Source organism: Poecilia mexicana, unplaced genomic scaffold, assembly GCF_051168715.1.
Source record: "Poecilia mexicana isolate PSO_F unplaced genomic scaffold, ASM5116871v1 scaffold_10, whole genome shotgun sequence".
Taxonomy (NCBI): domain Eukaryota; kingdom Metazoa; phylum Chordata; class Actinopteri; order Cyprinodontiformes; family Poeciliidae; genus Poecilia; species Poecilia mexicana.
Genome location: NW_028263379.1, coordinates 19039001 through 19058935, shown reverse-complemented (window position 1 = coordinate 19058935; position 19935 = coordinate 19039001). Strand labels below are relative to the sequence as shown.

Below are 19935 nucleotides of genomic sequence, written 5' to 3'. Positions count from 1 at the left end.
GAAACACCTTTCCTCCACGAAACTCCATAAAACTCAAAACTCTTTGTTCAGATCAAATAAAAAAGATAGAATGTTTTATAAAGCTCTATGTCCATCCATATGTTTGCTTATGGAAAGTAAAGCTTAACACAATGTTTGTAAAATGCACTACAAACAAGGGCTTCTTGGGCATCGCCATGTTGAAATCCCGACTCCTCCAAGCAAACGAAATACCTGGGCAGAGAGAATCATTTGGATGTCACCATGCAACTTTCAGCATATTGTATGGAGAAATGTACAGGGACAGTTTTGATAAGAATATGAAGATTAAACAGCATATTCATAATATTTACTTCTTAACATCTATTGAAATAGTGAACAAATTGTGGCAGTGTGTCTCTTTCTCTGAAATAAGCATTTGGTCCAGAGCGCTGGATTTCTGAGTCAGTAGGGTTATGAAGGAGGAGCCACTTTATGGCTGACAAGGAAAACTGTCCATTATGTAGCGAGATTCATTTGAAAGAAAGGTCAAACGGGGCACCACATAGCTCAGTGGTAGAGCAGGCGCACCATCCACAGAGGCTACATTCGTCAACGTAGCTGTTCCCAGTTCAGTTCCCAAACAGTTGCTGCATGTATTCCCCTTCTCTCTCTGCTCATCTTCCAGTGCCTTTACTGTTGAATGAAGGACACTAATCCCACAAAAATCTCTTCAAAACGAAATAAAGGTCAAATGCTTTCAGCACTTGACCCACTGAGAAATGACTGAACTAGCAAAATTGACTGTTAACAAAGCTAGCAAACTCTGTATGCTAAAACTAGCACAATATACAGTTCTTTCAAACTCTACCTAAATTTAAACCTTTCAAGTGAGTCTAAATGTGAGTTGCTTCTATTACATGTAACTAGAAATCTAAAGTTTTGAGATCCGTATTTTGTGTGAAAAGCCACAAAACTCTTGTGCGCCCTCTGCTGGCCAGGAGGCCATATGCTCAGTTTGCTGATTCTTTTTTTTTTTTTAAACTGCCCCAAAGAGACAAAATTGAAAGTAGCCTGATCTCTATATTTAACAACATATATATTCCTACAGAGATATGTAAAAAGTTAAAATATGATAATAATTTTATATTTTTAAACACTAAATTATCTACTGGTAAGAAACAGCAATGATCTATCTTGTTTTAATCATAGCAAACAGTTGCAGATATAGACCTTTTATATCAAGTTATTTACCGTTTCTTCATCAGTATTTATTTTTTACTTTTTCTGTGCTGTAACACCAACAGCCCTACAATCAGAATTCAAGTTTTACGTCAGTCTGTAACCACTGTAAAGCACGGTTATCAATATCGAGACACATGCTTCCTCCATATTGCCTCTCTCTCCTTCATGGGATCATTATTAGCCACTTACTGAAGGACAACACACGCACACGCACACACACACCCACACACACACACACACACACACACACACACAGAGGCTTGAGCTGGTGTGGTAGCAGAGTGTGAGCTGCCAGTGACAGTTGGTGCCATCATTGCTGCTGGCTGTCTGCCGCCAGGCTTTAACCCTCCTTCCCAGCGAACAAGAAGTGCTGTTTATCAGACTTACTCCAAGACCGCCAGCCTTAATCTCCCCCAGTGACTACTTACCAACCACGCACAATGTTCCACATGCTACAGCCCCACAACTAACGGTACTGTGCTCATCCGCTAGCTGGAAGATCAAATCTCAATTATGGCAGAGGTAATTTAATACATAAAACAATTTAAAACATCTTTTTTTTCTTCTTTTGTTTTGTTCTTCTGAAATACTGAGGTACAATATATTGTATTTTCTTATAAAAGATCATGCTGACCTTCTGGTGCATGACTATGGGATGACATTAAGATTTACATTGCTGCGAAGCAACATTATAGGATGACTTTATTTATGCTTAAGTTATTTTGAAAAGAATAATGAAGTAGGATATCACTAATCAGCATTGCAGCTCAAAACAACAATCAAAAAGGCAATATTAACAAAGTAATGCATATTCAATTTAGATTCAAAGCCAGGCATTTTTTGTAAAATACAGTGATGAATATATTAGATGTGTTTTTTTCCTGTACAATGTTTTTGATATATTTTTTAAATAAATTTGTGACTTATTCAAAAAAAAAAATTATATATATATATATATATATATATATATATATATATATCCTTCTGAATAAGTCTTTCTGAACTGTAGACCAAGTGCAGACGCATCAGAAAAGTTGGAGGCCGACACAATTATTACGTTCAATCAACTATTTTTGTCTGTTTTTTCCTCTTTTTCTGATGTAATTTATCAAATTTGTCCCTAATTGGTGTTTACCTTGGTGCTTGCTCAGAGATTGGATCCCAGAGCAGTCATTCACCCATTCACGCACACATTTACATGCATGGTTTAAGGTTATTGCTCTAACTCCTCCTTGACTTCTTAATAATCCCTCTAAGAGTATAATCTCAATCATCGGCCGTTTATGTGGCAGCTTCGCTGTACAGTAAAGCCTCGTCAGCTTGTCCTTGTTAACCCGTCATGACCCTGTCGGGGCCTTCCCGCGTGGCTACAGTCTGTCACCTGCTGAGACTGAATCGTTCGTGCGTGAACACTTGGCCACGCTCCGTTTTGTTACCATGGCGACAGCAAGCGTGACCACCCACAGACCCGTCCCAGACTTGGACCCTTCGCTCTGCGTCGCATCTGACCCGCTTTTGTGCCCTCACACCAGCTTCTTCAGGACAGATGGTGGAAGGCCGTGGTGAGATTTAACAAGAACGTTCAACGCAAATCTGTGGCTGAGGAGACAGAAATGATTATTCCTGTCATACTCTGAACATGTTGAAAATACATGTTCTGACCAGACACCACCAGTTTGGATAAAAATATATATTCATATAGTAGTATTAAATATATCGCTTAGTTCCTCATTCTCCATTAGGTGTTTTTTTTATTTTTTTTTATTTCATACATTATTCTCATTTTGAAGATTTTATCTAAAACAACTAAAGTCTTGAGAGTCTAAACTTAAATCTAAACTAAAATTAAACGTGACTTTTAAAGCTACTGTCCTTTTTAGATGTCAAAATTATTTCAGTAGACATTTTGACGCAAAAATCTCCTAGAAATTAAAAAAACTTTACACATCATCGTCACAGTAAAAAAATCTAACCGAAAACATAACTGCTCAAATGTGTTTTTTCTTTCTTTCAAGTGAATAAACGAGCAAACTTTTAGTTGTGCTGAATTATTTTTGCAAAGAAAGCAAGAAAAATACTAAATGTTGCATTTTGTGGCTATATGATTCAATTGTATTAATTTCTCTAGAGTTTTAAATTTTATTGTTGTCTAGAGATGAAAATATTCTTTTAAAAACATCAGAGCTATACTGTGCATGTAATTTAGAAATTCATAAGTTGTTTTAAGGTAAATTTTGCTCCAAAACCTCCTGATATAAACATTTTTAGTCATTTATTTCACTTTATGCTAACATGGGATCAGGATTTTAACTATGTTTAATCATCTTTGCTAAAAACATAATTCTGCAAGTAGTTATTAACAAAAACCTACAACCCTGAATTTAATTGGTGTATTATATAGGTTTTAATATTTTGTTTTGTTGTACTTTAACTTCTATGAGAGAGTTTTACATTTAATTTCAATTAGCTGCAATTTTGTTTCCCGTCGCAGCAATATATACGTGGTTCTAAAATTGTTCAACAGTTTTTAAGACAAAAGTCAAGACTAAAGATATAAATCCTTTCTGTATCATTTCCTACACTTTATCGTACAAACAACAAATACAGATAGACGCATTGAGATGTGATAAACTCACAGTAACAATTTTATGAGGTTTGTCCAGGACAACATAGCTGTGGTTTCAGGCATCCAATCTGAATTGAAATTGCTTTCTTTGTGCAAAGTTCATAGAGATTTATTTACAATTTATTATTTTTTTTTTGTATATCTGTTCATAAAAATGAGATGAAAAGTGAGCAGCCTCACATATGACCTTAAGATACAGTAATATTTCTAGAGCAGTATTTATATCCTGTGGATTCAGCCATGTGTTATCAGTTTCTCTTCCTACATCGTCACCTTGTGCAACACAGAGCGAACGCCAGGCAGTCGCTGAACCAGATAAATTGACTTAATGCTCCATAAAGGGCGGAATGGCAGACTCCATCATGATTCAGGCCTACAACTCGTCAACATGATAATGATCACCCTCATTTATCACAGGCAATAAGCTGCGTCCAATCAGACGCAGCATCGCATGCGTCTGCCTCTGTTGACCCGCTGCCTCTCTCCCGTCCCACCCCCCACTTCACCATGCAGACGCATGGTTTCTTAGCAACCCACAAGCAGCCTATGGAGAACACCGACTCAAACGTGCCGTATCTCATGCACACACACACACACGCACGCACACACACACACACACACACACGCACACACACGCACACACACACACACACACACGCGCGTTCAGAAATCTGAGGGAGGAGGATAACATGTTTCCACTCTGCCCTCAGCCAACTAAATATACAACCAAATACAAATACTCAATCTACCTGCCTCCATGAAGCCAATCGGTTCTGCTATCAGCTGTGCATCTACTCAACATAATCTGTTAAATGAAACTTTACTATCGCACTTAATCATTGACAATTTCTGAATGATCACCAATATTTAAAGCCCAGCAACCATAAAATCTGCACTTTCCAAAAGGCTGAAAGCATTACGAGATGGAAGCTAAAAGCTCTGCAGCCTCCATGCAGTCTGACACTATTAGCACATTAAGGGGGAGCTTAAATACAGTCAGCAGACGATGGATCAACCAGTGCCCTGAGCGGGAGACAGGACCATAATTCCCCTAAGGGGTGAGGGGGGGCTTTGGTACTTTAATAGCAACTTGCATGAAACCACAGACCCTGGAGAGAGGTGGGACTGGCTGGATAATAATGAACAACCTTTGGGCAGCTCTAAATCCCATACAGCCTCAACCCACGCACACGTTTGCACAGAAAAAATAGCATCTATTTGCAACCGCTGTATGCATAAAAGGCATTAAAGTGTCTGGGGAAAAAAACAAAACAAAACAAGAACTGGAGAGAAAAATCTATGTAACATGCATATGACATGTTTAGAGGGTTCACTGGGTGTCAAGGGGATCATTTCAGCCTCAGCAGCTTATGATAGGGTGATGGAGTGAATACTTTAGCTGAAAGCAGGGGAATGAGAGAAGGATGAATGTGTTGTTTTCTTCTGGAAAGTTGCAGTAAAACTGCAGCCTGCAGAGGAAGATAAACATATGCAATGCGAGGATCATTTAGAGAAATACTGCCTTGCACAAGTATTCATTTCCTTACTTCCTTATTATAACCACATGTATGTTATTAGGAGTTTTACGTGACACACAAACATTAGTAGCGCATAATTATAATGTGGAAGAATACTTGGTTTCTATTACGGCTGCAACTAAAGATCATTTCAGTAATTTATTATTCTGACAACTAGTCAAATAAAAAAATTGGCACCTTCAGGAGAGCCGTTATTTAACCACTTAAACCTTTTTATATAAAATATTAGAAATACATTTACAAAATGCAAATAAGCAATTAATTTTTTAAATAAGAAAATAGACATTTTATTGTGCAAAATTAAGCAGTTTCTTTTCCATTCTTTTAGTGAATGCTCTAACAGTTGCAGCAAAGGATGCATCTGCAGCTTAAAAAACGAACTAACATGTGAAAAGCTCAACTTATTCTGCTGGGCTTATCAGTGCAGTGAAGGATTGACTTATAACTCATTATTTTTGTATAAATTGACGAATAATTGATAGCAAAAGACGCTTAATAGGATTTTTTTTTTATTTACACAAGTTGAACTAGTCGAAGTTTGTTTTTATCTTAAATGCAAGATGCATTTACTTTTGTACAGTTTTACAGTGTTGTTCTTTCAGAAAAAATTTTAGTCTATAAACTCCAGTTAATTTATTGATTACTAAATTAGTTGACAAATATTGCCATTCACTGTGATTAATCAATTCAATCCCAGTTCCTTGTAGAGTTTTACAAATAAAAAGCAGAAAAGCATGATGTGCTTTTGTATTCAGACCCCTTCCTCTGGTGCCCCAAAATAAAATCCAATGCAAAATATTCCAGCTGTGCGTAATTTAGTCTGATCACAATTCCAGCTGTTCTACAAAGGTAAACCTTCTCAAGTCTTTAAAGATTTCTCTCCATTTGGCATTTCATGTGGTTTGTAAATCTTATAAAGCAATCACACATCTGGCAGTCCAGCTTGGTCCAAGGGTATTTGTTGCCCTTTTCCTCTTTAGGTAAAGCTGCTTTGAACAGATTTACGATTACACACAACTAAATATAAACAAAATAAATACTGCATGGAATGGATGCTATCTAAATACAGACACAAAACATTTCGAGACTCAAATCCGTGCACAGATTAATGCCTCTATCTGGCCTCATGCTTTCAAATAGCACATAAATACAGCACTGAAAGTGTGTGTGTGTGTCTTTATGTGTGCATTTTGAAGGTCTGCAAGAACCTCCAGCTTTACCCAGTGAGGATTCAATCCGCCCACATCAACAGCAGACAGCAAACCTTTATCTGAGTCAGATTTATAAATGTTAAGCCTTTCAAGTGAGGCACGCTGACATTAATGTTCGAATCTCTCTGTCGTGTTGCACGGCCTCTTCCGGCTCTGTGTTCTCAATATATGTCCAGTCTTTCTGACTGAGGCAGAGAGAGAGACCTGCACACAAACACAGGTGACCTTTAAGGGGGAGGGGAGGTCACTGCATGTTGTGTTTGTGTGAGCAGTCCATGGACTCAGCAGCTTGGGGAGTACATGCTCAGAGCCTGGGCCAGACTTCCCTCTGCAGTGTGTGAAAGACAAGAGGGAGAGACAGGGACAAATATCCCATCAGCCCCCACTCAGCCCACACGCTCAGTGCATGTTTAGGTCTATGAAGAAGGAAAAAAAGACATACATACACCAAGTCAATGTTACTAAAACTGAGGTCTTCTGGACAATAAAAGAGCTAGAAGTTGATAAAAAAAGTGCAATCCAACATATCTTGATCACTTCATCTAAATCCCATCTTTGTGGCTTTTTTTTTTTAACAAAATATTTTCTGGAATTACAACTAAAATACATGAAAATACATTTTTCCATGAAAAATGTATTTTTCCATTTTTCATGGAAATCCTAACATCAGAAGACACTCAAAGACTAATAAAAATAAAGAGTTTATTGGACATCTCTCATGTGTGAAGGATTTAAAATAATTAAAAAAAAACAATACAAGAAACAGAAGAAAATTTGTAAGTTTCACATACTTATATATGAAGAAGAAAATAGCTAAAACATGTTCTAATAAATTAGGTTTTGTGCAGGTATAAAATTAAATGTAGATTTTTCTGAGCATTCATACGATGTATTACAGGACGGGCACCATGATGACACACGTGAATGCATCGGGGAAAAAGATGCGACAAAAATGTAGGACAAAACAAGGTAAAACATGCTGAGAACATCAAACCTGTCAGCACACATTTCTGTAGACCTTTGTATTTGCACTGCCCCCTGGTGGCTGGCATAAAACAGTGCAACAAACTTACATGTTTATTTCTTCACAATGACAAGCCAGGATGTAAAAGATTAACTTTTTATAAAGGAAACAAAAAAGTCATCTTTAACATTATATTTGCCACAATAAAGCATTTCACAGCCGAGTCAAATTATAAATAATCTTGATAAGTACATACAGTTAGCTTTGAAGAGACAAAAAAAAGCTTCAAACTAAGAATACTTTCATTTAGCAGCCAAACAATCTGCTTTTTAAACCACATTTGTAAAATAAAACCTTACAGTAAATATTGTTTAGTCAGCTTAAGTAACAGAAAAACTTTTTTACCGTTGAGAAAATCCTGAACGATTCTGACTTTACTAATAAGCTTGTTTATGAAATGAGCCGTCTGATTATTGGAGAAAGTAGGAGGAAAAAAAAGCGCAGAAAGCTAAAATAAAAGACCTGTGAAGTAAACAAGCAGTAGCAAAAGCATAAAAACCAAGAGCCAAAATTTTTGACCAGAAATAAAAACTGGAGGAAATTAGATTTTTAAAATTTCAACAGTATGGATCTTCTTTAGTATTGAAGAAGTAAAATAAGACTACATTCAATCCAAGGTAAGCACTGACAAAGAGCAATTACATTTACAGTAATATTTAAGATACGATAAACAATACAGCATTGTTTGACATTTTTTAAGTTTAATGCTCGAAAGGAATTAAACTGTTATAAAAGATAAGTGAGTGCAAAGAAGGACCAGTTGTTTGTTTATGTCGTTTCTATTTCCACTACTTAATCTACCAGTTTCATACAGGGTGTTCAGGAAACAGGAAACATTGTGTCATATCACTTTTAACTACATGCTGAACAAACGTCCTTTACAGCACAACTCTGTATATTCATCCATGGAGGCAAGACAGACAAGTTCTAGTCAATCTGAATAAATACTTAATTATATTCAAGATTTATGAGTCATATATTGGACTTCTATCCATTATATGATCCACAAATACATTCATATTGTAGATTAATTACGTAAAGAGTGAATTTTTCAATTGTTTTCTATCAATTTGGATGATTACTACTGACAGCCAAGAAAAACCCTACATTTAGTTTCTCTGAAGACTATAACTGAAGCCATTAAACATGTTTTTTTTCAATACAGAAATGTCAACGTATATACAAAGACTTTGCATGAGTCACTGGATCAATGCAGTGGGTTTGGAGGCCATCAGGCTGCTGTTTTTGCTGACATGTTAATAAGCAAATCACCTCAAGAATGTGGTTATTTCTGTCATACGTACACTTTTTCTACCACTTTTTCTTTCCACCTAACTTTCCACTAATATGTTTAGATATTAGATATTTGATCTCTTTTAATCGTCTGATTTTTTTTTTTTTTTTTGAGGAAGTTAATTTTGGGTTTTTATTAGCCATAAACTATGGAAGGAAATTAATGCCGCTAAAAAGAAAAGAGTTCTGATTTTGATCTCAAAATTTCCATAATCCTCTTGTGTAACAAGCCAAAATAATAAAATCTAACAGAAAACGATGCTTGAACTATATCACTCTTTGTGCAATAAGTCTATATAGCATTTGAGTGCCCCAGTACTAAATGGAAATCCTGAAATAAATGCAATTTTGATGATATTTTAATTTTTTTAGATGCAGCTGCAGCATATATAAAACATTATTTGACAGTTTCTTCAGTTCAAATAAAGAGTGCGTTCAGAAATGGTCAACTTTGAAAAGGAAAAGACACAGAGATATAGTCACATTTTGCTTGTTTTACTTCCACAGTTATGTTCAGACTATTATAATCATTCATTCACATCAATTACACTGAACAAAATGTATTTTACCTAAAACAGACTGACTCAGAATTATACATAATCATCTACATAAAAAATATAGAAGCACGAATAAAACCAAAAAGCTTCAATTGTTCCAAACTGCTGCCAAGGTGCTGAATAATAACTTAATGTAGGTATTTTTCCTACTTGTGTTGCTTTTAAATAGGACTCTGGCCTATGTCAGGCTCCGGCTGACCGTCAGAGTAGTACGGATCCCCTTGATGGACTCTGTGATTGTGCACCCTCAGGTTTCCTCTGTGGGCAAATCTTTTCCCACACTCGACGCAAGCAAAGGGCCTCTTTCCCATGTGAACGTCTCGCTGGTGGGCTCTCAGGTTGCCGCTGCGGGCGAAGCGTTTACCGCACTGAGCGCAGCCAAAGGGACGCTCGCCCGTATGCGTGCGAGTGTGAACGGTGAGCTCTGACGGCGTGAGGAAGCTCTTGTCGCAGAACTGACAGGGATGCAGTCTGACTCCAGTGTGCCGTAGAAGGTGCCTGCGCTGATGGGAAGGGTAGGTGAAACACTTGGTGCAGTAGGGGCAGGAGTAAGGGCGTCCGCTGCCTCCACTGGGAGTTACAGGATGACTGTGAGTGTTGGTCTGTCGTGCTGCGAGCAACTGGGAGTTGGACTGCGGTCGCAGAGGATCTCTGGTAGTGAAATTAGCGACTCGGCGTGTGTGATTGATGTGGCCTCTTGCACCTCTGTCGTCTCTTGTTCGCCATGATTCACCAGACGAGGCTGGAGTGAGATCTGTCTGAGCCTCCTTTACTCCCGGACTCTGATCCGAGTTCTGGTTCTCAGACTCCTGGTCCAGATAAGCAAACGAGGCGTCGTCGCCTTCGTTGCTGGTCTCGTCTGATCTAAAACCGCGCGGGAAGGAAGACGCGTCGTTGCCGATGCTGCTGCCGGCTGCAGCGGAGCAGTCAGTGCCGTCTGCCTGCAGCTGGTCCAGACCTGACGCAGCACCTCGAGTGGCGTTCAGTCCAGGTAACCACTCACCTGCTGGAAGTAGACTGGATTCAGACTTGGGAGAGCAGTGGTCAGGATGGGAGATGCACACATTTCCATTTTGGGCTTGGACTGCAGCAGACCGTAATCTAAGATGCTGTTCATAAAAAAAGAGGTAAAAGAAATCTGTAAGGACCTCAATATTAAACAAAAACAAGATTTGAATGAGTAAATACATATTTTAGCTAAATCACTGGGTAGATTGTGTGGGTCACGGAAAAGAAGTAAAACATCTCACCTCATGCTTTATGGCAGCTCCTTCCTGACCTGTGACCTCTTCCTTCAGCAAGCAGAGTACTTCCTCTGCTTCCGATGGACATGAATCCTTCCCCACACTCAGTGCTATGCAAAGACAACAGATTAGTGCAAACTCTGGTCTTAGTTATACACCAGTTTTACTGTATTTACAAAGAATTTCAACAAAAAATACAAAAAAAGAAAGAAAGAAAAACAAGTATTCTTATCAGGGATAAAATAATATACAACACTAAGAGCTACAGTTCTTTCAATGTTATTTTTTTATTTTTACTGTCCTGTAGGGTACCAACTAAAAGATTAAATTATGAGTATTTCTGAATGCTTTCTATGCAGAATGTCACTCCTTTCGACATGGACCCTTTACCCCAGTACAGGGTTGTCCAACTCAAGTTATCAAGCCAATGTTCTGCATGCAATACAGTTCAAATAATGGCCAAATTATGCCCTCAGCTTGTCGTCAAGTTCTGCAGAAGCTTGATAATGAAACACTAATTCGGTTAAAGTGTGCTGAACTAAGAAAACATCTAAAACACGCTAAACTGCAGCTCTTGAGGAGTGGAGTTGGAGACCACTGTATTAGTCCACTCAGTGTTAGGAAACATGTCACTTCAAGTTTGCCAACAATAATTTTGAAACAAGGTCAATTATAGTTTATATAACTTGCATTATTTAAACCGCCTAACTTTAGACTGTGGCTATATTTCTAGGTTTTTGTAATACCTGATCCTGTCGGGATCTGTTGCCTCAGGCTGCTCCCTCTGTCCCCTGATAACGGCTCTCCCTCCTCGGTGCCTCCACCCTTAGCTTTGTGCCTCCTCTCCACCTTCTCCAGCCTGCAGCGGAGCACGGAGATCTCCTCGGCTTTCTGCGCCAGCTCCGCCTGCTGTTCGCACAGGCTGCTCTCGAAGATCTTGGCGATCTCGCACACGGCGGCAGCAAGCAGAGAGTCCATGACGGTGGCCAGCTGAGCGTGAAAAGCGCTCCTCACAGATTCCATGCTCCTTTTGTTATGATTAAAACCGACTTAATGTCTGAGACTGACCGACACACCCCTGGGAGCTTCCAGAAAACAACACGACATGCTGCCTGAGATACTGTCAGGATACAATTTGGAGTTAATGACAAGAGCCTGCTAAAGTGTTGGATATTTTCGACCGTAATTTAGTAAAAAACGCTTTAAAAGAGACAGAAAAGTCCCTGCGTCGCTTTCTCGTTATCTCTGAATAACATGTAAACAACGACCCAACGAAGCTAGCATTGCATCCTTTAAGCTAGCACTTGCGTTTAATGTATAAACACTACATTAAAAAGAAAAACAGATTAATAGACAATGCGGTTGTAATTTACTGGCAAGTAACTTTCCGTTGACTAGAATAAAATAAGTATAGCAGCCTCACTTTCAAGGAAAAATCGCACGATTTATGTAGCAGGTCGGCACCTGTGAAGAGATGTTGCAAATCTCGCGATAAGATGAGAAATCACGTCCTGCAGACGTGCAGGTAAGGCATTTGCAACGCAGCTCAATCTCTTAATCTTCAACTAAAAGACTAATCCAACTATTTTAGATTTCAAATATAAATTTATCCCATATTAATTCTATGGGGAAGAACAAGTCAGCGTTTAAGGGGAAAAAAATCAAAACAGTAGCAGTGAAAAACTACAAAGTTTGCTTTATTTCAGAACTACAAAGTTTGCTTTATTTCAGAACAGCAGCATGAAATTAAAATCAAATAAAGGGACATCAGGAAGCACTGTAAGCCTCCATTAAATAAAGGTATTTTACTGTCAAATTCAATACTGTCAACATTTAAGTAAAATAATTCAATATTATTCTTAAATGTTAAAAATGAACAAAAACTAAACATGATTGCTAAGCTCAAATCAATCCTGAAAAGTAAACCCATTTTTAAAAATTAAATTAAATCTGTTGAACCAATGTAATTGACACCAGAGAGCTATAATGATCCAGCTTTCAAGAACATCATATAATACATCTTAGGTACTTTACAACTGTATCAAATGCAAACAAATACTTGGAGAGACTGGACCTTCGTATTTATAAAAAAAAAAAAAACAACAACAAGCAAAACAGAGGGGGAAAAAATGCACATTTTTGGCTTGGATCATATTTCTCACAAAGTGATGAAGCACCTTTGACTTACTCGACGATCACCTAGCAAGTTTATAGTTTCCCTCTCAAGAGTTTTCACTTTCTGAGGATACATCTGCCTTCGTCAGTCTAATTTTAGTCAGAGAAAACAAGACATTGAGGTGACTACTTGCTTTTGGTGGACGAAACCCATCTTGTCTTATACTCTTACCTGTGATTTGAGAAAAAAAAACAAAAAAACGAAGCTACTTTGGCTTCTTGTTTTGACTGAAATGGTTTTAAGAAATACAATATTTGGAGCTGTTCGTTTCCAATTCTGAAGTAAAACTAACAAAACACAGTGGGTGTAAATTACGGCTTTCAGCGAGGACAGCCGCTATTCCTGTTGCAGTCTTCCTGCCCTTCTTCTTAAGCACTCAGGCTGGTAAAAAACAAAACGTACATCACTCATCACCCTCAGCGGCCTTCATTCTTGCATTTTCTCACCGCGTTTTAATCCTCCATCTTCGTCAACATCTTCTAAGGGCTCAGTCCATCCCAGGTCTCCATTTTGGTTGCTGACCTGCTTCTTCTCGTGTACATCGAATTCCTTTTTCTCATCAAGGATCTCTAGACATACGGGCGAAGTTTGCATCTTCTTGCTGTGACACATTTTGTGTCGTCTAAATTTTTTTCTGGAGTTAGTCTTGTAGCTGCACTTTTTGCACGCGAACTTTCGGGTGGAGGGTTTTTTTTTGTCAGCAGAAGACTGTGTGATTTCCTTTCTCCCGATCCCCTCCGCTTTGCTGGAGTCGAGTGCTTTTTTTTTTACGGGAGTCTTGTTCCCTTGTAGTCTGCGTTTTTCTTTCATCGACTTCTTGTACTCTGCACAAACTCTCTTATGGCATTTCACATCATTTTGGAAGCAGAAGGCCTTCAGGCAGCCTTTGCACTTCTTCTGGAAACGCTCATGTGCACGCAGGTCTTTTTTTGTGTCCAACACCTTGTAGCAAGTCTTGCAAATGTATTTGGATTTCCTCTGATTTTTCTCTTCGTGCTTTAACGAATCTTCTTCGTCTTTCTTCTCTTTTTTGTCATTGTCTGTTAAAGTTTCCTCACTCGTTCGTCTTTTCCGAAGCCGGTCCAAACCGCTGAGGTCGCAGTAGTCCTTGCTGAGACCATGGAGTAATTTGTTGAGGTCGCCACTTATTTTCGGGTGCCGAGCTGCTTGATTACCGCCTGGTTTACTTTCGTCTTGGCTCGGGTTTGGCTTTTCATTCATGGCAGAGACTGGGAGGAACAGACAGACAAGTGGAGAATGTCATTTGACTGTGTGATTTGATACCTTTGAACTTATGTGTTGTGAGACAAAGTAGTTTAGCAACAACAAAGCAAAAAAAGGGCAAGAAATTTTGACAGTGAGGTGAGAAACAGGAAAATGTAACGTACATTAACCGCCCTCAGCCCCCATGTTAACATTTAGAGTAATTCACTATTTTCAGAAGAAGGATTAATCAAAATGTGACATAATGGGAACTATTACGCCAATTTATCTATGGAATCTTAGATTTTTGTCTGTTTGAAGGTTTTTCCATATTTATGTAAAACAGGAAACACCTTGCTTTTCAACCTTGTAGAGAAACCCTGATCATTTTTATGAAGGTGTCTATAAAAGAGCCAAAAATGAACGGAAAACATCCTGAAGGCATCAGAGAATGACCAAAATGGTCCATAACACAACTTACTTCTTTTTGATCTCCTGCCGACTGGAGATTTCTGTACGTTGATGACATTGTTGTTCTCCTAAAAATAGAAAAATAAAGATATACAAGTTACATCTGTAAAATGTTGTAAAAAAAAAAAAAAAAAAAAAAAAACCTCAACAGAAAAAGAGTGAAGAAAATGAAAGGCTTAACAAGGATCAAACAATCAGATTAAGTCTCAACATGTTCAGATCTGGCACCACCATCCATCCTGGGCTCACTGGTTTTCACTTCTACTTTACTTCTGGATTTCATCATTGGTTAAGCTGTCTGACAGAAATCTGTCCGGGGTCACACTGAAAGATCGCCCAGTGGCCTCTTAAGCAACAAGCCCACTGTGGGATGTGGCACCATAACAATTAGCTCATATCAGCAGGTTACAGATCTGATCGCTCAGCCCCCGCGGTTTGTGTTATTGAACAACCATTCGCCATCACCTGAACTTCCCAGATCCATCTACACACCTCGTGCTTAACAAGAGGAACAGGAAACAGGCGTATGGAAAACTGGCGCAGTCTTACGCTGGGACAACCCTCCTCTTGTCTGTTCGACGTATCACAGCCCAGTGGAGCACACCAGTCATCGGGCACTGCGCACAAACAGACACACTAAGCATGTTTAACCCCACAGTAGTAAGATGTGGAGTTATGTTCCTTACACAGCTTTCTAATACAGCGGCGTATTACTTGAAATCAAATAAACAACCCACTATACCTTCAACATCAATCTCAGGAACTGTGACAGGCTGTTCTGGGGCAACTGGAACAACTTTTGGCTTTGATTGGGTTTCAGTCGTCTCTGCTCTTCTCTGACTGCTCATCTCAAAGTCTTTAAGCTTTAGCTCTGCAGCTTGTAGCTTTATTTTGAGTTGAGCAATCTCTTCTCCCTTCTGCGCCATCTCCATCTTATGGTTATACAGTGCGCTTTCTAAGATCCTCATGACTTCAAACACGGCCGTCCTCAAAACGGAGTCCATCGTTGTGGTCAGCTGGACCCGGACGCCTCGCATCAGACTGTCAGACATGATGGACGACGACCTGCAGCAGCTCCTTCAGAGCGAGCGAGACGTTGCCGAAGTCCTTATTGGTTAAACACAAGAGAAACATGATCAGATTACAGTCGTCAACAAAACACACGCCGTTTTCCACCTATGATAAAATCACGCTTTGCATGCCAACAAAAAAGTTTTAATTTTATACTTTTAGCTCCATGTACCAGGATTAAGTACAGGAAGATGCCATTTTACAAAAGGGTTATTTATCATAAGGCAATATCCAATTTCACACACAATACTGAATCCGCATATTTAGTTTTAAAGAAGTTTGTTTTCCAAAATTAAGCAAAATATTCATTTAATTTTTAATAAACAACTTAGGTTTTGCTGTTATTTCATGAGAGTCTAACTATTGATACGTTTAGATAATGTGGTCTATATCATTGAGTAAATTAACAAACAAATCCGGTAGGTCGTTGTCAGTGCAACAAAGTTATGGTCATATAATCTTACTAAGATAATATGCTAGTAATAATGTTTATCGCTTATAAAACTTTAGATTTCACTTTAAGATTTTTATCTGTAGGTTTTGCATTAGTTTTAGGTCTGCTTTTATTCACCAATACAATAACAATAATAAAATACCCCAACGCACGTATTCAGCGTACTTCAGATGATATAATGTATTTAAAATAACACTTGTTAACGAGAGGCACCAGACTCACATGGTGAGGAACCCACCATGTTGACTAAAAAGGCTTCTGATCAGAAATCGGATATTGTTATAACATCAGCAGTAAAAAGTAAGAGCCACTGGTTACTTTGCCAAGCTAATGAGGAAGTGATATCCGGTGATATCCTCATCCGCCATTTTCCCCTCACAATCCCCGACAAGAATGTAAAGCATTTCGTGATTTACTCCGTTAGTTTTCTTCGACTCGTAAACGCCTCATATCAATGCTACCGCAATGCTACAAGATAAACTTCATATGCTGACAATCTGACACGCCTAGCGACGTGGCCTAGGGAGAAGAGACCTAGCCTTAGCGTATTCCTGATAGCTATCAAAGTAACACCACAAGCATTCAAGAAACAGTATTTGGACACCAGCTGCATTTGAGATCAACCTTGGCTCACCTGGGAGATGGCTTTTTTTGTTACTAAAACGGAGAGAACGTATGGAAGGTGACGGTACCACAAACCAAACGGACTTTTCCCGCCGACTATCGCAATGACGTCGTAGCTCTGGTCTCTGTAGTTCACAGAGCCATAAGGTACCTTGTGATTGGTTAATGTGTTACCATTAACCAATCACAGCATCTTACGTTGCAGACGCATCCGTTGCTGCATTTAATGTACATCGTAATTCATCATTTCAACCCATGAAAAGCCGGTTAGGCACATTGCAGAGGTACAAACCTTAAAAAAATTCCTACACATGCTTTTTTTTTTACGTAACTAAAGATAAGTTCTAAAGAGTTCTACAAATGTTACCTTACCGTTAAACATGTTAACAAAAGATCAAAAATTGTATGATAATTACTTCCTATCCTATCCAAGATCTAACATAAAACATGTGGAAATTTAGATTAAGAATTTAAAATTCAACATGTGTTAAATATATATTCATGCGACTGCTTTCTTTTAATTTTGCTAATTGGACACTTTAAAATGCAGCATTTCTAAACAGGCATTTCTCCCTTATACTTTTTAAAATTATTTTTATATGCTTACTCTTCCTGCTAGACAAATTTAGAAATGCAAATGTTCAATGAACACAGAATATTCACATCTAATAACCCATTCAATAATCGTACAAGAAACAAGTGCAATGCAGTTTTGCAATGAAAAGGTCTTGGATCATCTTTAGAGATTTGTTTTTGTAACCATTTTCCATTTAGTTATGTCAAATTACAAAATAGATAATTAAAATAAACTTCCTAATGTTTCATATAAAACAGTTAAAAATTTCATTCATTATTAGGGAACAAATTATGGAAAAAAAAATACATAAATTGCGTTCCAATCCTTGTCTCTTCAAAGTTTTAAATATAGAAAATGTCTTTAGAGTAAATATTACAATATGGTTTGTATTTATAATCAACCTAAGTGTATACATGTTAATATATACTTAGCTTTATGCACAATTAGTTTAAATTACTACATTTATCATGTATGGCTTAGTCCTTTATTTTAACTGTGGAATTTAGTATGTTTGCATATATTTTTTGTCTGAATTTGTAATCTGTGATGTATGCCCCTATTTTTTCATCTCAACAGTACTTTTTGTTGGTGTTCTTCTCTTATTGTGATTCTACAGTGTCTGTGTTGTGCCAAAAAAGATTAAACTAGCTTAAACACATTAACTTTTTGCAAGTAATAAGACAACCAAAGAAAACATGGCTTCATCCATGACCCACAGGATTTTTATTTATTTATTTTTGAATGGAAAAGGAATAGTGCAAAGCAAAAGAGTCAGGTTAAGTGCTTCTTGGACAAGCTCCACAGTATTCTGACTGTTCTAGTCTGTACCTCTGACTGCCTTTATTATCCATTGCATCGCTTTTGACTATGTAAAGTAGGAAAAAGCTGGAATGATCTTCTGTTTTAGAAAGTTGACCTCCATGTCAGCCAAAGGTAGTATTGTTCCAGCCCACATTTGCTGCATCCATGTCCACAAAGTTAATGTAAATCCTGAGACAGACACAGGGAGAAACAAGTTAACAAGAGTTGATCTCAGCGTTACATGTCCCATGAAGCAGCCGTTGTGTATTCATTACCTGTCAGGCGCTATGCTCAGGTGTTTGTTGAGCAGTCCGCACAGCAGTTTTGAATACTGCTTGTTGTGAGAGCCGCCGATCTTGCCGATGCTGTGGAGGGAACAGAGGGCGCAGGGGTCTCCCTTTCCTCCAAACATCATCATTTGGTCAGGGTTGATGTGCACAGCAATGTACTGGTACATGTAAGACAAACGCAAAACAGGAAAAAAAAAAGAAAAAAATCCAGTCAGATACAAAAAAGTTAACTTGTTAAAAATTTAGGATATCCATTTTGGTCCCGTTGACGTCTTTGTACTTTTACTTTATTAAAGTTGCCACAAATAAATCGTCCTCTTAGGTTTATTATTCATCAACGCTCAGTCCAGGCCATGTTTACGTAGTTTCACAAGGATCTGCTCTCATAGCAGATTAAATGCAACTGTATTTCAGTAAATTTGAAACATGAAATGATCATAACAGCACAAATAAAACTGATCCATATGAACAACACGAGGTCCACATTGATTCTGCAGAACCGAGTGACCCCAGGCCTACCTGCACGGGTTTGCCTATCGCCTTGGCCAGGTCCTCCGTGGCTTCGGACAGCAGAGCCGCAGGGACGTCGCTTTTAGCCACGTTGGTGTTCACCACGAGCATCGGCATGATTATTGTCGTGTATTTTCTCCACTGCTGGGGCTGCTGCAGATGTGTCCCTCTCCTTCTGCTCACACAAGGAAGAAGAGAAGAGAATTTCCTCTTTCTCTTTTGTAGTTTCGGCCGGCAACAACGTCAGAAATCGTTCATAGCGCCTCCTATCATCCTGGAAGACCTATCACTCCAAGAGGGAGTGACGTGAACGTATTTCGGTTCATTCTGGTGTTTGTCTTGCATAATTTATTTATTGTTGTAAAAATATTTATATGCTGGAGCGGACAAAAATAAATATTTTAAACAGATCCTTGAAAATAGACGACAAATAAACTAACCAACTAATTTCATACTCTCTCAGTAATCTCCAAATATAACAGAACGACATTGTTTTTAATCTTGAACGTTTGCTACAAAGTCACAGCAAGAGGATGTTCATATGCCTTGGTTTTCGCAGACTTTCATTCAAAAAGTTAATCTGTTTGAATGATTAACTTTTTAATCATTTTACCTACCTTTAAAATTATAAAATTTTAATATAATTTTAATTGCTTAATATGTTTGTTTTCATTCTTTCTACACTTATTGCCTTTAAAATCGAGAACAAGACGATTATTTTTGCGTGGCTCCAACGTGTTCGTTATCTATTTTAGGCAAGATGCCAGGTTCAATAAATATTCTATTTAACCATCTGGGTGGGTTGTCGAGTCAATTTAAGAAACTTTACCCATAATGTCCCGATTTTCAATTTAATAGTTAGTTAGTTAGTTAGTTAGTTAGTTAGTTAGTTAGTTAGTTAGTTAGTTAGTTAGTTAGTTAGTTAGTTAGTTAGTTAGTTAGTCTGGTGCGTCATATAGAATTAAAGACTAAGTAAATAATAAGAAACCCGTGTTTGTGCCTGATTTCATAATAAATTATTTTCTGAGATAAGACCATGTGTTAATGGACACCAACTGTCCT

The 19935-nt window shown here is 38.1% G+C and overlaps 3 protein-coding genes across 6 annotated transcripts; all 3 read right to left on the bottom strand.

The window, feature by feature from the left end:
- Positions 1 to 7262: 7262 nt before the first annotated feature.
- Positions 7263 to 12243, bottom strand: LOC106928354 (uncharacterized). The gene is made up of 3 exons (XM_015004569.2): positions 11443 to 12243; positions 10703 to 10806; positions 7263 to 10561 (listed from the first exon to the last, which is right to left on the bottom strand). The coding sequence occupies exons 1-3, from the start codon at positions 11717 to 11719 to the stop codon at positions 9614 to 9616; spliced, it is 1329 nt and encodes a 442-aa protein (XP_014860055.2). The 5' UTR covers positions 11720 to 12243; the 3' UTR covers positions 7263 to 9613.
- Positions 12244 to 12366: 123 nt separating this feature from the next.
- On the bottom strand, positions 12367 to 16834 carry LOC106928355 (uncharacterized). Of its 4 annotated transcripts, none has more exons than XM_015004570.2 (5): positions 16706 to 16834; positions 15289 to 15653; positions 15012 to 15163; positions 14557 to 14614; positions 12367 to 14101 (listed from the first exon to the last, which is right to left on the bottom strand). In XM_015004570.2, the coding sequence occupies exons 2-5, from the start codon at positions 15596 to 15598 to the stop codon at positions 13299 to 13301; spliced, it is 1323 nt and encodes a 440-aa protein (XP_014860056.2). In that variant the 5' UTR covers positions 15599 to 15653; positions 16706 to 16834; the 3' UTR covers positions 12367 to 13298. The 4 variants fall into 4 exon arrangements, with proteins under 4 accessions (XP_014860056.2, XP_014860057.2, XP_014860058.2 ...); XM_015004571.2 differs by having other exon boundaries at positions 15039 to 15163; XM_015004572.2 differs by having other exon boundaries at positions 15096 to 15163.
- Positions 16835 to 17972: 1138 nt separating this feature from the next.
- On the bottom strand, positions 17973 to 19088 carry mif (macrophage migration inhibitory factor). The gene is made up of 3 exons (XM_015004592.2): positions 18883 to 19088; positions 18349 to 18521; positions 17973 to 18262 (listed from the first exon to the last, which is right to left on the bottom strand). Exons 1-3 carry the CDS (start codon positions 18988 to 18990, stop codon positions 18196 to 18198), a joined length of 348 nt encoding a protein of 115 aa, XP_014860078.1. The 5' UTR covers positions 18991 to 19088; the 3' UTR covers positions 17973 to 18195.
- Between the last annotated feature and the right edge of the window lie 847 nt (positions 19089 to 19935).